The sequence below is a fragment of the Cibotium barometz genome, chromosome 32 (assembly GCF_041138505.1).
Source record: "Cibotium barometz isolate CiBa-2024 chromosome 32, ASM4113850v1, whole genome shotgun sequence".
NCBI lineage: Eukaryota > Viridiplantae > Streptophyta > Polypodiopsida > Cyatheales > Cibotiaceae > Cibotium > Cibotium barometz.
Genome location: NC_141077.1, coordinates 34,857,198 through 34,877,796, shown reverse-complemented (window position 1 = coordinate 34,877,796; position 20,599 = coordinate 34,857,198). Strand labels below are relative to the sequence as shown.

Here is a 20,599-nt window from a genome sequence, read left to right as displayed (position 1 = left end):
CACGCTTGGTGGGGGTTAGGGTATATGTGAGATGTCTATGTGGTCACAATAAGAAAAGTGTGTGTCTTTGCTTGATACATGTAGCAAGGTTAGTGAGAAGCAGGCTCATTTTCTTTCCAAAAGTGATGCCAACAGTCATCAGAGCTACTGCTATATAGAATCTCAAGCAGCTCTTGCTCACTTTTTGCAAGAAATGAAACTAGCGAGACGCGCATACTCCTCCAGATTCTTACCTTCTCTACACAACCAATTCTAATTTTCTAATCTGCTCATCCGTGTGGCTAGCATCTGGATGATGATTACAAAGCTCTTCCAGTGCAAAGCCTTACATTTCCTCATCATACCATCCACTGTGTGAGATGGTGCCTTCACAAGGCTTCTTGATTGACTAGAGTGAGAAGGGAAAAATGTGTTTGATAGCAACATAGAGTGCATTCTTGAGATGAAACTGAATGCAGAGAGGCTGTCAACAGAAGCAAGTCGAGTTGTCATTCTGAGGGGAGAAGTCGTAGTGCAACATTGGTGGTGCTTTCAAGTTCAAAGCAGCAAGGTGGCAATGGTCAGCCAATGGCATTATCAGGAGGACATAGAAACTCCCCACTAAGATAATCTACACCACTACTCCCATTGTCTCCATGTGGATGGTTCATAAGAGCCAAAGGAAGTTGTCATACCCATAAATATAATCAACCCATGCATAGGTACTACCCATCTAACTTAACTTTTTCTCCTAATTGGAATGATAACATCTTGGTCAATCAACTGAGCATCTGCCTATTGTGTGTGCATTAAAATCAATGCATTCTCTTAGAAGTCCAGAAGCTCCATTTGTCTCTGTTTTGTGTGTGTGTGTGTGTGTGTGTGTGTGTGCGTGCGTGCGTGGGGGGTTGGGGAAGGGGAAGGGGAAGGGGGTTGTTGGGTGTTCTAACATATTATTTGCAGCCAACTCTAGCATAAGGTGAATTCAGCCTCATACGCAAGCCACCACAACTAGATTACAGTTATTAACCGGGACAAGATGAAGAACAAAGTGCTATCTCAACCCAATGATACTATTTACAAGCACGCTGCATGCACAACACAGACAGCGAGCTATGACATCCTGCCAACATCATAGATCAGATTGCAACCTTAACGTACTTAAAAATATGTTCACATTTTAACACCAACCATCAGGCCGAATTTTTATGGTCATCAGACGTGAAGTTCTTTGATTGAATGTATAAATTTGGTTCTTGTTTGAATAAGCTGCTCCAAAAAGTTTCGTTTAGAGGTGGCTATGCCTTCCAGCCAAACCTCCTGAGGGCTACCTCTTTAAATCTCCGTCTTCAAACCAACCCAGTCCACTTCTTCGGACAGCAAACACTTCTCTTCACCAATCATGCTTTCTTGGCCGATATATGGAGGGAGGGACACTTTGATTATGGTGTTTGTTCTCCTAGGGATACCACACCCCTACCTCTGGCTCTGCTCTCCACCTTGATGCAAAATTCTTTCAGCAACTATCATATCATCTGGGGTTGTAACCTGACAAGAATTCAAGTATCCATTCAAAGCACAAGGCTCTCAAACTCGCACTCATTGGTCCTTTCATTAAACATCATGTTTTAGAAATTTCACCATAATGAAAATATTGTGTGTGTGTGTGTGTGTGTGTGTGTGTGAGAGAGAGAGAGAGAGAGAGAGAGAGAGAAAGATATATTAACGTCTGTGAAAGGCCAAAGTTGCCTATGAGACCAAAACATTGTACACAGCTGATGGTGTCTCATCAAAAGGAAGACAAAAAGGACTAACAAAGTCCTAAAACAGTCCGAAACAGCTATGAAAGGAAAATACTCCTGCTGAGGTACAACAAAAGTGTATAATATCTACAACTAGCATAACACTGGTGTAATCTGCTCATCTCAGTCATAGTCATAGGGAATGGGCATTTATAGACTCGGGAATATTGGGGATGGCTGCATCTTCCCGTTCCCATTCCCGTCCCATGTCACTCTATAGTCACAGGGATTCTCAATCTTTTCCGCCCCCGTTCCCCGTCCCCATTTCGCGTCCCATGTGACTATGATCTCAGTATCTCTCTCATGGGGTGCTGTAAGATAGAGAAACTAAAGTGGTGGGGCAGTCGTCTCCTATGGCGGGTGATGATGGCTCTAATCCACCGGTGATGAAGCAGCCGTGGACGAGCTCCTGGTAAGCGTGGGCGACTCGCTTGACAAGGTGCTGTGGCTCTGTCAAGGGTGACTCCTCCTAAAGGACGTCTATGGGACGTCTGGCTCGTCGAGGGGGTAGTGGAAGTCCTGGTCGTATCTACCGGGGTGGTCCTGGCCCTGAAAAAATATGTCATGGCTCGCTGGAAGGGTGGATCGTGGTGTGTTGTCCTGGCTCATAGGAGAGCCTCTCAATGAATACTTTTCGATGGCGAGAGAGAGAGAGAGAGAGAGAGAGAGAGAGAGAAGGCACTTAGACATGCACGAAATCTCAGCTTGCGGATGAATACTTTTCACGCACGTTTGGTGCCCCTCTACCACTTTCGAGGGAGGCATCGTGGTGTGTTGTCCTGGCTCATAGGAGAGCCTCTCAATGAATACTTTTCGATGGCGAGAGAGAGAGAGAGAGAGAGAGAGAGAGAGAGAGAGAGAGAAGGCACTTAGACATGCATGAAATCTCAGCTTGCGGATGAATACTTTTCACGCACGTTTGGTGCCCCTCTACCACTTTCGAGGGAGGCCCTTGATGCACAAGAACTTTTCTTGCAACAGGTCATGCCTATCATCACACGGCAAGAGGCTAACAACACGGATGAGCCCTTCACAGATGGCGAATTAGATAATGCTATAAAAGGTCTAGGCAAATGGAAGTCTCCAGGCTGAGATGGCTTGATTGTGGAGTTCTTTCAAATGTTTTGGGAAATTTTGAAATCACTAATTTTACATATGGTAAATCACTGTTGGAACTTTGGGCAATTGCCATGCTCATGGAAAGAAGGTTTGCTGAAATTACTCCCCAAAAAACAACTCAGTGAAGCTATATTGATGATTGATGTCCCATCTCCTTAATGCCTGTCATATGCAAATAAGTCACCAAGACAGGGTGTGCCCCACATGCATGTTTACATCCAGCACAGTATGGATTTGTCCCTAGAAGACAAAACACTCACCATATAGCGAATGTATACATAGGTGTTGAATATGCCAAGTATATGCAACAGGATGTTCTCATCATGCGAGTATATATAGCCCAAGTGATGGGCAGAATTGGCTTTGGGCCTAGAATGAAAAATGTCATTTTCTGGCTTTACCAAGAGGGAACAACTAAATGCATTTTGGGTGTAGAAGTTTCAGCCTCTTGGCATCTTGGGAAATCTGTTTGGCAAAGTTGTCCTCTTAGTGCACTACTGTATGCCATTGCGACTCACCCAATCCTCCTCCAATGCTCCTTTACATGGACAAACTGACACAAGATGGCCAGTTACATGGTCCTTCCGTGGTAGATGGTATACAATTTGTAGCGCAGGCATATGTTGATGACTCTTTTTTTTCCAAGAATACAAAAGCTGATGTAAGGGCACCCATGAAAGCACTATCCCCCTATGGTTTGGCTGCAGAATTGCATGTGAATTTTGAAAAATCCAAGTTGCTTCCTTTCAAAAATTATGATTGGCATAAGATTTTGTAGCCGGGTCAAATCCTCCCACCTAATGAGATAGTTACGAATTTGGGTTACACCATTGGTTGGGAGTTATCGTTCAAGGATGAGAGTCAATGGGTGATGGGCAAGTTACCCTATAAAATTGAAAATTGGAAATTATCTCTGTGGCCTCTACATGTGCAATTTGCGGATAGTGCACTTAATAATAATGGCATATGTGCAGTTTTATCTTCCGCTCTACCTTGGTCACATAAACAAATTGATAATTTCATGTCTAAAGCAATGGAATGCCTATGGAAAACCAAAGCGAATAGAAAAGGGGTACGTTTGTTAAGGCAAGAGCTCATATGTTCACCCAAAATGCATGGTGGGCTCAGTGTCGTAAATATTAATTATCATATACTGGCAAGGAAGGCCACTCTTTTAGCCGATTTTATAGAGCAAGTCAGGCCATGGGCATGCATGTTGGAAGCTGCATGCATAAAGATTTATACGGGCATGGATTATCAATTATGATGATATAGTCTTTGTGCATTTCACTAGTCATATTCCAGGCTCTTCATATTCGATTGCTCTTTTTCAAGATTACCAAGCTATACCATGTCATCTACAATGGTCCAGTAGGCCTCTAAATCGGCAAAGTATTCACTGGAGCAAGGTATTTGATCGGCCACTTGCTTTGTCTCATCCAAGAAAGGCCTACAATCTATCTACTTTCCGGATTCGTCATGTACATGACATCGTGGATGAAAATGGTTATATTTTCACCTTTCCACTATCCGTCAGGCAATGTAATTTGGGATGGATCACAGACCAATTTGATTAATAAGCAGCTTCCAAGATACACTCTTGTTACCAATTGTCTGCCGCCGCCAAGACTTACAGGTTGCTCTTATCACCTTCATGGATTTAGGATCATGCACATGGCCTATGGCATATGTCAAAGTCTCTTGCTTGGTGGAAAGTTGCATTGAAAAGAATGTGGAAGAGCGGATTGCCCCTCAAGGAAAGACTATTTCTATGGAGATGTCTGGTTTAGGTAATCCCAATAGGAACTCTTTTGGCATGGAGGCATATTGCCACTGCATCTTGTTGGCGGTGCTGCCATCATAGAGAGACAGTGCCTCAACTTGTTTGGTATTGTTTACACCTCTCATGGTTTTCTTGACGATTTGTCCGGACACCTCCATGTTCATTTTAATGGGAGGCGTTTCGTGCGAATGTTTTGGCTTTTTGATTGCCTCTCTCCTCCACTACCAGCTTATGCAAACAGACTAGATTCTGGGCATTGTGGACCATTTACCATGCTCGAAATCAGCTCCTCTTCTCTAGAGATTATGTTCACCTCTTGGTTTACTTTCAGAGAGCCCTTTTACAATGCCTCCGAGATTTGCATGAAATCATAGGGCTTTCCTTCCAGCAACTAGAAGTGTTTTCCCACTGTTTCATTTCTGAACTAAGTAGTAGTTGCCCTACTTTGGGACAGGTATGAATGTACATTGCTTTTTCTAATGAGACAAAAGTTTCACTAAAAAAAATGTGTGTGTGTGTGTGAGAGAGAGAAATGAAACGAAATGATATATTAACGTCTCTAAGAGGCCATAATGACCTATGAGACCAAAACTGAGAGTACATCTGAAGTTGGTGTCTCATCAAAGAGAACAACTAAATGAGACTAAAAAGTACAATAGACTGATTGTCCTACAATTATAAGAACAAAACTGTAAGACTCCGAGATGATACTGAGTAGAAAATACTGGAAAATACTGAAAAATGTATATCAGGTAGATCCATGTATGCTGATCAGTTCAAGTGTTGCCCTCTCCTTAGATCAAGTATCTCCCCCATGGGGCTGTCTAGAATGGAGAGGTCGTAGAAGCGAGGTAGGTGCCTCCGATGCCGAGCAATAATGGCTCTGATCTAGCGATGGTGAGGATGCTGTGGTCAGGATCTTGGTGGGCGTGGCCGACGAGCACGACATAAGACAACTGCTCTATCAGTGGTGACTCCCTGGGAGCGTGGTCGGTGCCTTGATGGCCCAATGGAGGCGGTATCAGGAGGTGTGTGGGCTGGGTTGCTGGTGCTGGTGCTGGTGCCGAAGAAATCTGTCAGGGTCCTATGTACACCGGGTGGGTGATAAAATCATCTGGTGAGGTGTGTAGAAAATGGCTCTTGTAATGAGCCATTTTTGTGCCTAAAGGCTCAAGGGGGCTAGTCCATGTCCTCTCTGTGTCCACTATGATGATATCCATCCTGATCACGCGATTTTGCTCTGAGCGGGTGAGATCCAAAAATGGACAATCCAGACTGTACTGAAAGGGTGGTAGTGCCTCTGTCCACAAACCATGTAGGTCAAACCATGATCTCATCTGAGCGTACCAGCAATGAGTATCTCCATCCTCTGCCAACTGTATGGATGAGGTCAATGCTAATCGGGAGTACCTTTGCTGAGGGAGCTCCCATAGCCACTGTAAAAAGCTAACTGCCTGGAATAGGGCCTCGGTTACTACTGGTGGGGCACCCAGCTCAGCTCGAACAATCTCATGTGGTGCTGATGATTTGCTCCGAATCATGCGGGCAATCATCATAATCAGTGGTCTCTCCATTTGCCTCCATCCCTCATCTGTCCCTCTTTGAGATCTGTGATGTACACTGGGCCCCCAAATTGGAGCTCCATACAGGAGGGTCGGTGTGACAAGCATATCAAATAGCCACAATTTGGTGCGTGGCTCCTGAAACTGTATGTGTGCACACTGCCTCTCAAGTGTCCCCAAGGCTGCATGCCCTCGAGCTAATCTAGCTGCTGCTACCTCCTTCAAGGAGAAACGCGGTCCTGTGAAAGTAACTCCCAAGTAGACATATGACCTGACATACTCTACTAGCTCCCCTCGGAAAGTGAACTGAGGCTCTGATCTCGTCACCCATGCCTGTGTGGTGTTAAACACCATAACCTTGGTTTTACCAAGGTTCACTGTCAGATCTCTATCCGCACAGAAAGCATGTAATGCATCCAGGTGTCTCTTTAATCCCTCCGGAGAGTCTAAGATTAGAACAATATCATCAGCATATAACAAGATGGGTATCAACACCCTGCCAGGCATGCCCCTGGGCCTCCCAATCTGTCTACATAATCAGAGACCGCAGCAATGTACAGTCCAAAGAGGGTGGGCGATAGCGGGCATCCTTGCTTCACCCCTATCGTGCTGGTCACCCTATCAGATAGTCTGCCAAGGGCTCGGACTCTGCCTGTCTCACAGACTCATACAAAGCATATATCCCCCACTGCGTATCCTCGGGTACCTCAATGTCATGCAATCTGTGCATAAGCCTGGCACGTGGTACGGTATCGAAGGCTTTGCGGAAGTCCACAAAGCAACAGTATATCCTTCTCTTCTGTGCCATGCCCTCTTCAATAAGTGCCCGAAGTGTCAGCATGTGATCCAAGGTAGTAAATCCTCTCCTGAAGCCAGCCTGTCCATGTGCTCGATGACCATACCTCTCTGCCCATCGGCTCAGCTCTGACTCCAATATAGAGCCATATAGTTTGGCCAAGTAATGACCAATCATGATCGTCCTGTAGTTGCCTAGTACCATGGGGTCCCCACTCTTAAAGAGTGGTACAATGATATGCTCTGTCCAGCTTGTCAAGAAACCCTCACAAATGGCACGATTAAACACATGTACAATGAGCGGAGCCAAAGTGTCTCGTGCATGTGAGAAGTGCTCTCCAACTAGCCCATCATGATCCTGTGCCTTTCCATTCTGTAAACCTGTCTATCGCATCTAGCACCATCCGCATAGTAAAAAAGGTGTTGCTAGCCGGTCTAGCCCCCAGTGGAGGGGGGATGGGGGGGGTTTTCCTGGTGCATCATATAGCTCTCTAGCATAAGTATGCCATGCCTTAGGTGCAGTAATCAGAGTACCAGGCTGTCTCTCCTGAAATATCTTCCATGCCCTCTTGCTGTCCTTCCCAAGGAAGAGTTGGTAGATCTCCTCCTCTAGCTTAGCCAGATAGGCTCGTTTCTTCCTCCGCACAAGGCGCCAAAAGATCATCCTAGCTTGTGAATGCGTGTGAGACCCAATGGCAATCTTATGCTGTAGCTGTGCTCGTGTCTCAGGACACTCATCATCATACCAATTGTTCTGTGGGGCAGTGCTGCGGGGGTGCGTGGAAGGGATCATAGTGCAGGGATACGCATATGAGGTGGATATATGTAGTACACCTGCCAATCCTCTCGTGATCTCGTCCAAAGGGCTATGCGGGTCTAAAGCGAACAAGCCATCAGATACTGCATCTCGGTAAACCCCAACTATCTCACGTGTAAACAAATATCTCGGGTACCTAGGTAGATGAGTGGCTGGCCCATCTCTCGGGGATCTACCTACTAGTGTGAAACTCAAGTATGCATGATCGGCTACTATGCCAATGGGCCTACTGGAAATCGTGAAACCCCGCACATCAGGTATCAATGAAGGAGATCCCATCAAGTAGTCCACTGTGCTTGCTCCCCGTTTAGAGTTCCAGTGTGTGAGAGCATCTAATCCTTGCCATCTCGATAAGCCATTGTATATGACCAACCCATGTGCACTCCCGAGTGTGAGAAAATGCCTACCATAATCTGTAATCTCCCCCTCATCCTGTGCTGATCTCTGTACGTGCATTAAAAACTCCCAATAGTAAAATGTCTCCCATACTGGCAAACCTCATAATATCAACATATAGTGGTATATAGGGCGACTCTCCTGATGGTGCAAACCTAGAGTGGGCTAGGGGAAAGTAGCATACCGCCACATATAGCTCGCGGATCCCCTCTCTACATATTCGGACCCACATGTACCTCGCATCTGCATCTCTATGTACCACATGTATTTTGTCACAAAGCTCCTCCCTGTAAAGTATTGCCACTCCTCCAGATCCTCGGGTACCTCCCACTGTGCGTGGCTGAGGGCGGAAAACTGATTCCCATCTATAACCCCATACGTGAGGAAGCCTCTTGTTTGTGCACTGATGGGTCTCCATATACATAGCAATATCATTGTGTTTGAAAGTATCCTCAAAGTATCTTGCATCTGTTCTAAGGGCTCCATTGCAATTCCACACCGTGAATCGCAAGGTCTCATAGGCCGCACACCGTCAAGCGGGCCTCCTCTCCGTAATGATGACTCGGCCATCTCTGTATACCGACTATTTCCCCTCTTTCCTTGCCTCAAGCACACGCGGCATGTGTTCCTTCCGGTGTGCTATCTGTGCCGGTGTAAGGTCCTCATCCAAATAAATCTTTTCCCCCTTAAGGGTCATCCTTTTGGAGAGGAAGGCCTTCTTCTTCTCCAAGTCACCAAACCTGATGATCAATATCTTCGCCCTGGTTTCATCTCTGCCTACTCGCCATGCTCCGGTAATGGGTACATCAGTGGCTCCAATTTTTGTTACAAGAGCTTTTGCATCCTCTTGGGGATTTCCCTTATCTTCCCACCCAACTACACGTACATGTAAGGCACGTGCCCCTCTCTTGGCTTCCTCTTCCAATGCAGCGTTCATCACGTCTACTTTATTGACTGGTGTATCCTTCTGGCTTTTTACTACTTCAATCCATGGGTTGACTTCCTCAATTTGTTTCTTTGTGGCTCTGGCAATTTCAGCCCATGAATGCATTTCCTTCTTACCTGCAGCCACTTTTGCCTTACATGATTCCAAAGTGTTTTGCATTTTTGTGATGTCTTTTTCGCGGTCAGCCATACATGCATAGTAACCAGAAACGGCGTTTCCGCCCCCTGGAAACGGTTCGGCCGTTTCCGGAAACGGCAGACCGGCGGAAACGCCGTTTCCGTACAATTTATTTTTTTTTTCAGGTTAAACAGGGGGGGGGGGGGGCCGCGCGCGTTTTTTTCATTTCGCTCCTCCTTTCCTGCGCTTCTGCGAACCCTGCGCCTATCACCACAAGGGCCCAAGGCTCAAGGCCAAGGTCCTAAGGCTCAAGCCTTTGCCCCCACAAGGCCCCAAGGCTTGTACTCTGCAGCAGCCTGCTCTCCAGTCTCATAGGTGGCTGCCGGGCAGCCCATTCTTCAAGGCTTCAAGGCTCAAGCCCAAGCCTCCAAGGGCAAGTGTTCTCGAGGGCAAGTGCTTTCAAGTCTCACTATGCCTACAGATCCCTATTGGCAGTATGCAACAAAAGGGGATGGATATGTCGGAGGTGGGGGTTCCCGCAAGTGGAAATGTTTTTTGCATCTCAATGCATGTTTTTTGCATCTCTTGACATAAGTTTATTTAATAGGATGTCTCTATGCATGTTTTTTACATGTCTAAAATAAATTCAAAAGAAACTCCGTTTCTTGCCGTTTTCGACCTCGCGGAAACTCGGAAACACCGTTTCCAACCCGGTCCGAACCGACCGTTTCTGCCGGTCCAGGTTACTATGCATACATGTCTTCAAAGTGCCTTCGTACGATGCAACTGTTGTGCCAATCTCTCGGAGCATGTCATCCTTCCATTTCTGCACCTCTTTTTTCATTTCCGTGTGCATCAAGGCTTGGGCTAATTCCATCTCAACCCGTACTTGGGCTTGCATTTCTCCCTTCAATTGGACATATATCTCTTCCTTCAGCGTTTCGTATATCACTTTCCTTTGGGCATGCATCTGCTCGGTCCATTCCTTTTCAAGCTCCTGTCGCATGGTGTTCATCTTTGTCCTTATGTGAAGCTATATCTCCTCATAAAGGGCCTCATCTCGTTAGGCCATCTTCGTAATCCTTCGTGAGCCAAGGGACATGATTCCTTCCCTCAGTCTTCTGCGGTAGGCATTTGGTGCCTTCGTGGGGGTGTGAAAGGTTGTCTCACCATCATGTTCCCCCTCCAGGGGTTGAGACATGTTTTCTCCTACTAGTTGTTGCCTTGGGGGCCTGAGCAAGGGTGGGTGGGAAAACAGGAGCAAGGCAGCGAGGCAGCCTACAGCGGCGGGCTGAGCAGAGCAGTAAGGTGGCCTGCGCACACGGCAGCGAGGCAACCTACAGAGGTGCGCACAGAGGCGGGCAGAGGCGTGCAGGTGGGTCGAGCAGAGAAGCGGGCAGAGCAGAGCAGCGAGGTGGCCTGTGCACAGGGCAGCGAGGCAGCCTACAGAGGTGCGCACGGAGGCGGGCAGAGGAGTGCAGGTGGGTGCAGAGAGAGAGAAAGAAAGAAAGAAAGAAAGATGTATTAACGTCTGCAAAAGGCCAAAATTGGCCTATGAGACAAACAAGTAGAACAATGATGTTTCTCCAAGAGGAAAATGTGGAGTGAGAGAGAGAGAGAGAGCATTTACCTTGATATTTGTGTATGAACCTTCAGTGATAAAAACCGGATGTTTAAGATGTTCAACAATGGAAACATCATCAGTAACCTCCAGGTTTTGCCTGTAATAGTTCAAACCAAAAAACCACAGTTAGTTTTCGTGTGAGGCAAAACTCTAGATGTCATTTTATAACTTCACAGTAACCTCAACGGTCTTTAAATTTGTGTGTGTGGGGGGGGGAGGGGGGAGGGGGGGTGTTGGTGGTGGTTGTAATGTGAAAATAAAACCTTACTGTTCAACCAATTCAAACCCCTTTCGTAACAAGCCTGGTTCAATAACCTGTTGAATCATACTAAACGTTTGACTCCTTTTTGATGAGTGCAACAGAATGCCAGCAATTTACACAGGGTGAGCAATAACCTGAGGAGTTTGCATCTCCCAAAGCAAACTTCTGTCCAGCGTCTTCATGACAAAACCATCAGGTTTAGCCTGCAAATAGGGAAAAAAATTCGTGTTCATGCCTTAGAGACCTGTTGATTTGAAAGGTTCACACTACGGAACTCTTCCTTACTTCTCGGAAAAAAAAAAAGGAACTCTTCCTTACACCTACTACTTCATCTCTTTTATCCACACAAATAACAATGCAGTCATAATTTGAAAGAAAGGACCACAAAAAGAGAATTTGTCAAAATGTTCTTCTAATGGCTGAAAGCCTTGGCTGTCTTGTCAAAGCTCTGTAACGAGGGTGTTTTTCATGGCTTTCCTCAGCATGGACCACCAACACGATTATCCCCATGCATAAAGAACCATTTGCAGAATACATCTATGACAAGAGGTGATGCTCCAAAATGAGCTAAGATGACCTCAGGCGGCATTGATGGCTTACTCTGGATCATATGTGAGACCATCATACCTCTCTGTACTCTACCAATCATCCACTCCAAGATCTCGTCCCCAAAAATGGCCACCATATGTGGGGTGTACCAAAATGTCATAACAACCACCAATTGGCATGAGGCTCCTGGAAGTCAGATCGGAAACATTGTCTCTGTAGGCATTCTCTCCAAGCATACTAGAGATACGTATCCTCTCGCAAGGCATGCATGGGCAACTAGTATCATGGAGAAGGTCGGGCTGTGAAGACCACTCCCAAGTAGACATAAGATGAGATGACCTCCACCTGGGATCCTCTATAGAGGAAGGACCAGCCAGCCCGCACTCGGTAGGAGGGGTTAAAGACCATGACCTTGGTTTTGCCGATGTTGAACATGACGTCTCTCTGATCACAAATCTCTGCAACGCATCTAGATGTCTACGAGAGAGTAATATTAACATCTACAAAAGACCCAAAGGATCTATGAGATCAAATGGTTGGACAATTGTTGGCCAAAATCTACTAGAGGGCATACTTGAATAGAGCTGAGTGAGAGCTTTGGGTCACACAAGATGTTCCAACTTGATTCATCAATCAACTGAGGCAGCTAGAGGTGGACCTCACTTGTATTTGCTTCACCCTCCTGCCATTCTTGTCTCCCCATGATCTTCACCATCACATCTTCCAACTTTGACCTGCCACCAACTCCGTGTAACTCGCGGCGGGTGCCCAGGGGACTAGGGCCTTTGACACACTTGTTGATACCATCAATGCATATTAAAACACTTAAACATTTAAACATGGCCACAACCTTAACACATATCCATCATCACTTTGCATAAAACATAAAGCCGGACAAAACATCCACAAATGCTGAAAATGGAGCTTGCACGTGTGACACCGCATAGAGGCCGGAATGGGCCGACCCCCCCCCCCTTTGGAGTATTTTATTACCCAAGGAGAATAATATCATGTACAAGCTTTGAGGGCCTTACTCTCCCCACGGGAGATGCCGGATTATCCATATACAAATGCCATAACACAGCCAAACACGAGGCAACCAAGCCGGAACATAGGCTGTAGAAATGCTGAGCCAACAATATAATCCATATACCTCCGTGTGGGTACTGATTCTTCCCCAAAAACCACGGGTCTTCATGCAATAGAGAGGGTTCAGCAAGTACAACTCTCCATTCAGCCGGTACAGCAGGTACAATGGCTGGTACAACCGGTACGATGGCAGGTACAGCAAGTACAAAAGTTGGTACAGTCGGTACAAAGGCTGGTACAGCAGGTACAATGGCTGGTACAGCCGGTACGGTGGTTGGTACAGCAAGTACAAATGCTGGTACAACAAGTACAATGGCTAGAAATCATAATAAATGATTAAATACCCTTGCCTTCAGTATTTCTTTGCGATGGAAGCCTCCAAAACAGTTCCCAACAGCCGGTATTCTTCATGGGCAGCCTTCAAGAGAGAGAAAAAGAGAGTAGCCATAATTAGGGCAGCCTTCAACGGTGGTAGAGGCTAGTGTGCAGCAAGAGAGCCTCCATTAATGAAGAGAGAGGGCTCCAATTTATAGATTTGGGTCTCCCATGAGCTAAAATGGCAAGAGAAGGCTATAATGACAAGTGGAGAGCCACACAATAGCTGAAGTGACAAGTGTGAGGCCACTTGTCTCACTTTGATCCACTTTCTAACAAGTGTCAGGCCACTTGTCTCACTTTGGTCCACTTTCTTGCCACATGTCCCAATCTAAGAGATGGGTCCTTCCATAAACTTTATCTCTAAAAATATCCCAACTGGTAGACATTCTGTCATAGGCACTTTGCCAACTCTTGGTATCTGCTCAATTCCACATGTAATGACGCGAACAGAATTTCCATCGGAGTTGGGCCAAAAATAGCAACTCTCCTAAATTTTAGGAGTGTGGCCCTTTGTATTCTAGGATAATCCCCCATTCCCAAAGCTTGTACTTTCCAAATATTTAAACATCTTGGAGTCCACCAGACCCCTTTCAGACTGGGAAATGTCCAGGCTGGTGACATCCTCCCCAGCTTCTTAAAAGTTGTCCGCAACTTTAAGCTTCAAGCCATATATTCAAGATATAATCATGTCCCATCGATTGGGCGAGACGACAGCGTCTCAAAAATCCAATATAACTGAAGAATCCATGTCCCAAAGAAATGGGCGAGACTAAATAAGTCTCCATAATACCAATATCAAAATCATGTCCCAAGATAAATGGGCGAGACAAAAACAGTCCCATAAGTCCAGATATCATAATCATGTCCCAAGTAAATGGGCGAGACAATTCAGTCCCATAAGTCCAGATATCATAATCCATGTCCCAAGTAAACGGGCGAGACAAATCAGTCCCATAAGTCCAGATATCATAATCCATGTCCCAAGTAAATGGGCGAGACAAAATAAGTCTCCTGCCAACAAGACATCGGTCCACATGACCCTTGGCATAGACATAAGTCCCGTCATGTCCACTTTACCACTTGCACTCCGTGTTGGTACTCTGACCACACACCTTGGATGAGAGATGGGCTCAAGTAAGAAGATAAAACAATCACTCGCAGGCATAAATAGCCTGGTGTTCCATAAGCATTTCTGCTGCACATAGTTTATAGGCATTTCGGCCACCAACTCACACTACCCTCTCAAGTGCCCATGTTCCCTTCCATGTGCTCTCTATTGTTCCACCCACACATGGTAGAAATAATCTTCAAGAGAGCACGTAGGACAAGAGAACACTACACAGGGTATGTTGTGCTTGTCACTACCCTTTGAAGTGCCCATGTTCCCTTCCATCTGCTCTCTATTGTTCCACCCTCACATGGTAGAAACAATCTTCAAGAGAACACGTAGGACAAGAGAACACTACACAAGGTATGTGAATCATGAGTTTCATAAGTCCAATGCATCCCAAATAAAGGGAGCCAAAAAGAATAATCCATCCCAGTAAAAGGGAGCCATAAACATAATCCATAAACCTGAGGTATACCATAACTCTTACCACATACTCTGTGCTAACCACACACCTTGGAGTAGAGGTGGACTTTATCCATAAAAGCATCATATCCATGAGATATCCAAAGATTTCTTCTCTATAAACTTGGACAGATTCGTCCATAGAAATTGCTTGTGAAGCCCAATATCTATATAAATCTCGTCCAAGAAAGAAATCTCCATAGATATAATCCATCCCAATAAAGGGAGCCATAAACAATGTTTCCCTGAAACCATCTCAGGGCAAACAACAACACCTTTCTCCTTGCATAGCTATACAAGGGTTAGTGAACATCAAAAACACTTCATAGTAAATAGCCAAAGCACCAACTTTGCAAACTCAAAGTATACTTAGCTTTTCTTTGCCAGGTTGGTCATGAAGCCAAAAGAAATATCTCGTCACCATATCCTTAAGATATCCTGAGATATATCTCCATATAGCTTGCCTGTAAGCTTGATAATATAATCCACAATATCCATATGGAAAGAGTGCTAAACGTGTGCACATAAAGCCAACTTCACACTTCCACGATAAAATTCTGTGAATTCATAAATCCTTAGATCAACAAGCTGTCTACTGCTCATGCTCTTGCTTCATAAGCTATGAAGCAGCTGGCCATGCTTAACAGCAATGATGGTAAGTGTGGTCCCCACTTGAGATCTTTTCTCTTCCTTATTGATAGAAGGAAGCCTCCGCTTCCAAGAAAGCCTATGCTCTGATACCAATGAAACTCATGGCGGGTGCCCAGGGGACTAGGGCCTTTTACACACTTGTTGATACCATCAATGCATGTTAAAACACTTAAACATTTAAACATGGCCACAGCCTTAACACATATCCATCATCACTTTGCATAAAACATAAAGCCGGACAAAACATCCACAAATGCTGAAAATGGAGCTTGCACGTGTGACACCGCATAGAGGCCGGAATGGGCCGACCCCCCCCCCCCCCCCCCCCCTTGGAGTATTTTATTACCCAAGGAGAATAATATCATGTACAAGCTTTGAGGGACTTACTCTCCCCACGGGAGATGCCGGATTATCCATATACAAATGCCATAACACAGCCCAACACGAGGCAACCAAGCCGGAACATAGGCTGTAGAAATGCTGAGCCAACAATATAATCCATATACCTCCGTGTGGGTACTGATTCTTCCCCAAACCCCACGAGTCTTCATGCAATAGAGAGGGTTCAGCAAGTACAACTCTCCATTCAGCCGGTACAGCAGGTACAATGGCTGGTACAACCGGTACGGTGGCTGGTACAGCAGATACAGCAAGTACAGAAGCTGGTACAGCCGGTACAAAGGCTGCTACAGCAAGTACGGTGGCTGGTACAGCCGGTACGGTGGCTGGTACAGCAGGTACAGCAAGTACAAATGCTGGTACAACAAGTACAATGGCTAGCAATCATAATAAATGATTAAATACCCTTGCCTTCAATATTTCTTTGCGATGGAAGCCTCCAAAACAGTTCCCAACAGCCGGTATTCTTCATGGGCAGCCTTCAAGAGAGAGAAAAAGAGAGTAGCCATCATTAGGGCAGCCTTCAACGGTGGTAAGAGGCTAGTGTGCAGCAAGAGAGCCTCCATTAATGAAGAGAGAGGGCTCCAATTTATAGATTTGGGCCTCCCATGAGCTAAAATGGCAAGAGAAGGCTATAATGACAAGTGGAGAGCCACACAATAGCTGAAGTGACAAGTGTGAGGCCACTTGTCTCACTTTGATCCACTATCTAACAAGTGTCAGGCCACTTGTGTCACTTTGGTCCACTTTCTTGCCACATGTCCCAATCTAAGAGATGGGTCCTTCCATAAACTTTATCTCTAAAAATATCCCAACTGGTAGACATTCTGTCATAGGCACTTTGCCAACTCTTGGTATCTGCTCAATTCCACATGTAATGACGCGAACAGAATTTCCATCGGAGTTGGGCCAAAAATAGCAACTCTCCTAAATTTTAGGAGTGTGGCCCTTTGTATTCTAGGATAATCCCCCATTCCCAAAGCTTGTACTTTCCAAATATTTAAACATCTTGGAGTCCACCAGACCCCTTTCAGACTGGGAAATGTCCAGGCTGGTGACACTCCGCCCCATTGATAGTGCTCCAGGCTTCATCGTTGCCATCAACCATCCCCCACACATTGCTAAAAAGGGTAGCCCATCGCAATCCCCCCCCCCTCCCCTTTTCCTCACCTATGGCCTTGTATATATATCAATTTCACTCATAATACAAGGACCCTCCCATTTAGCAATTTAAGCCCTTCTCTTGCTAGCCCTCTTGCATATCATTTTCTTAATCCATGCTAGTGTGGGAGAAAGAGAGTGCGCGATATGGAGCTCAAGTGAAAGAGAGATTGCACATGAACACAATGATTGTATTATGAATGATAATACTCACACCATGTACAATGTACAATGATTGTATTATGAATGATAATACTCACACCATGTACAATGTATTTATAGGCACCAAGGCCTTTATCTTTTGACCTAACCCTTAATAAGGGGCATTCACACCTAGAGGGTGTTCACACCAAAACAACCTAGGTATAGTAGCCCATACCACTGATGCTCAGATAATTCCAAGTTCCAACACCCCCCCTCGTAGCAAAAGTGGTGAGACCTGAATGCAAAAGAAGCAACCAACCTCCGACTCCATCACATCACTACAGAGAGGCGACCTAGATATGCGCACCTCTTGTGCCATAACTATTCCCTCAATCAGCTTATGACCAAAGCAGAGATTATTGCTTAGTCACCCCTCCCGACTCCTAACTGAGATAAGAATTCATCTTTGCCTTTTATAGCATCAAGGAATTACGATAAATCCAAAAATACATAGATTTTGGGGACAACCCGGGCAGAGGACCCTAGACATTTTAAAAAAAAACTAAAAAACTAGAAGATGATGTTGGGTTTTATGCTGTGTATGCACCCAGAGGAGTGCTAGTGATCATCAGTAGATTACTGGGGCACTTTTTACTTCAGTTAGTGGAGGTTTTTTCCCCCAGTTTAGCTTAGTTTCACTTATATTCAGTTTATAGGTGTTTTGGTCCACCCGGCACATTTTATGGCCGGACATGTGAACACATCTCTTTAGGTCACTATTATGTGGCTATTGTACTTCACTTTTATCAAGCTGAATACACTGAAGTCGTGTTCTCTCTCTGTTGCTCTCCACGCTTGTTTGCAACATCTCCAAACCCTAACCCTAACACCCCTTGTGCCTTCATTTGGTATCAGAGCATTGAAGGCTTGCCATTGCCCTGCTTGTACACAGTCGCCATCATTCCGTACATCTGCCCGTACACTGTGCTGCAGTAACCGTACAGCTGCCGACCGTACACTGTTCGCCTGCAGCTGCCGTACCTATTCGCCGCCGTCAGCAGGAGTCGTGCATTCTGTACCTGCTCCGTACAGTCAGCGTCGACTGTACTTGTCAGCGCTGATCGACTGTCGACTGTATTCAGTCGACTGCTGCAGCACCGTACTGTACCTGCCTGCCCGTATACTGTACCTGGTCGCCTTGCTCTACACTGTGCAGCTTCCGTACCTGTCAGAGCTGACTTCAGTACCTGCACAGTACCTGCAAAGAATCTGCCTGCAGTCGCCATCAGTCCTGTGTAGTACAAGTCGACTGTACCTGTAAAGTACAGTCAACCGTACTTGCTCTTTTGGTGGACTGTACCTGCAAAAGTACCACAATCTGCTCAATCAATCTGTGGTAAGCATTAAAAATTCTGTTTTTGGGCAATACTATTTTCTTTGTGAAAATATACAGGCACTACAGGCAGACTTTCTAGCAAAGAAGTCTACAGGTTTTTTGCACAGTTTTGCGTGCAATAAATTTGGGCATTTTTGGGGCATTTTGGCATTGTGTACGCCATTTGCTGCTCTACTCAGTCATTGGTGCATTGAGCTGCACATTCAGAGGATTGAGAGTGCACGCATATTTGGGTGAACTGTATTCAGTGGAGTACAGTTGTTTTCAGGGTTCTTGCTATTGGGTTTTTTGATACACAGGTACAACATTGTGCGTAGGCATAATGGCAAATCAACAGCAGAGTGATGTATTCACGTATTTGTCTAAAGAAGACAAATTGGACGGCACGAACTACTCCTTGTGGAGTTTTATGCTGAAAAATGTGCTTGTGGCAAAAGGTCTTTGGGATTTTGTTAGTGGTGATGAACCACGTCCAGGTCCATTGGCTCCAGAGACTCCTCCCCAAGGGGGTGCTCGTGGACAAGGACAACAGGTACAGGCTCCAGGGCAGCCATTGCCTGTTCAAAGAACAAATGCTCAAAAGACATGGGATGCCAAGGATGCACAAGCTTTGTCACTCATTGCATTGTCAGTACAGAGGTCTATTATACCTCATATTCGTTCAGCTGGCTCTTCACAGAATGCATGGGTGACTTTGGAGCAGATGTATGCTGCTTGTAATGAGGCTAGGATCTCATTTTTGAAAAGAGAGCTGGAAAATCAGAAAATGAATGAAGGAGATGATATGTCTAGCCACTTAAACAAGCTGCAGGATTTGAGAGAGCAACTCATCAATGTGGATGAGATTATTCCTGAGACACAGCTTGTGTCCACCATCTTGCACTCTTTGCCAAGATCTTACTTGGCTTTTCATACCTCTTTGAACCTCAGCATGAGGAATGCTGTTGAACCCCTCAAGTATCAGGAACTTGTTGCTCTCTTACTACAAGAGGAGCAAATGAGGAAGAATATGAATATGAACACAAATGCTGAACAAGCATTTACTACAGGTCAAAAGGGGAAAGGAAAAACTCAGCCAAAGAGTTCAAATCAAAATTCAGGTGATGGTGGTTCTTCACAGGATACCAAGAAAGGTGATGGACAGCCCAAGAAGAAGGGCAAATGTCATTACTGTAAGAAGCCAGGTCACTACATCACTGAATGTAGGAAGAGGATTGCCAAAGAGAAGGCAAAGGAAGCTGGGATGTCTGTTAATGATGCTTCTAAAGCTCCTCCAGAGACTGCTTCTTTTGTTGAGGACAGGGATTACTGTTTTTATACATGCAGCTATGATGCCTCTTGGTCTTCACAGGCACTCAGTATGACAGAGCATGCATGTACTTGGTATTTTGATAGTGGTGCCTCAAAGCATATCACATCTCGCAGGGATTTGTTTAGTCATGTTGGCCCTGCCCCTGTTGGCAAAACTGTTCAGTGTGCCAACAATGCATCATATCCAGTTCGTGGCATTGGGGAGATTCAGCTCACAGCCATTGATGGCTCCATTCTCTACCTTACAGATGCCTTATATGTACCAGGGATAAAGAAGAATTTGTTGTCCATTTCTTCTTTAGCACATTGTGGTATGCAAGTCCACTTTGATGATGATAAATGCATGGTCAGAGACAAAGCTAATGCCTTGACCTTGATGCTTACTGGTACATTATGTCATGGACTTTATGAGTTGGATGCATTTCAGCCAGTGGATCAGTCTGCTTATAATGCATTCACTCTTACTCCAGCTATGGTTGATGCGGAGTTATGGCATGCTCGCATGGGGCATGTAAATTTTGGTAGTCTTATGCTCATGCAGCGACATAACATGTTTACAGATCTACCTCTCATGGAGAAGCCTCCAGATCACATTTGTGAAGGATGTATTTTGGGAAAAATGCATAGGTTTTCCTTCCCACGTGATCAGGCTCTAAGAGCAACTGCAAAGTTGCAGCTTATACACAGTGATCTTTGTGGTCCCATGCAGACGAAGTCATTAGGTGGTTGCTTCTATTTTGCTACAT

The 20,599-nt window shown here is 45.4% G+C and overlaps 1 protein-coding gene across 1 annotated transcript in view; it reads right to left on the bottom strand.

The window, feature by feature from the left end:
• Positions 1-1,034: 1,034 nt before the first annotated feature.
• LOC147620132 (2-C-methyl-D-erythritol 4-phosphate cytidylyltransferase, chloroplastic-like) overlaps positions 1,035-20,599 on the bottom strand; it is a 56,584-nt gene continuing 37,019 nt past the window's right edge. The window contains exons 8-12 of the mRNA XM_086772325.1: positions 11,337-11,405; positions 11,209-11,255; positions 10,947-11,037; positions 1,469-1,527; positions 1,035-1,381 (exon numbers count right to left, since the gene is read on the bottom strand). Coding sequence (XP_086628451.1) covers positions 1,315-1,381; positions 1,469-1,527; positions 10,947-11,037; positions 11,209-11,255; positions 11,337-11,405 — 333 coding nt within the window. The 3' untranslated portion in view covers positions 1,035-1,314. The remainder of the gene's footprint in view (positions 1,382-1,468; positions 1,528-10,946; positions 11,038-11,208; positions 11,256-11,336; positions 11,406-20,599) is intronic.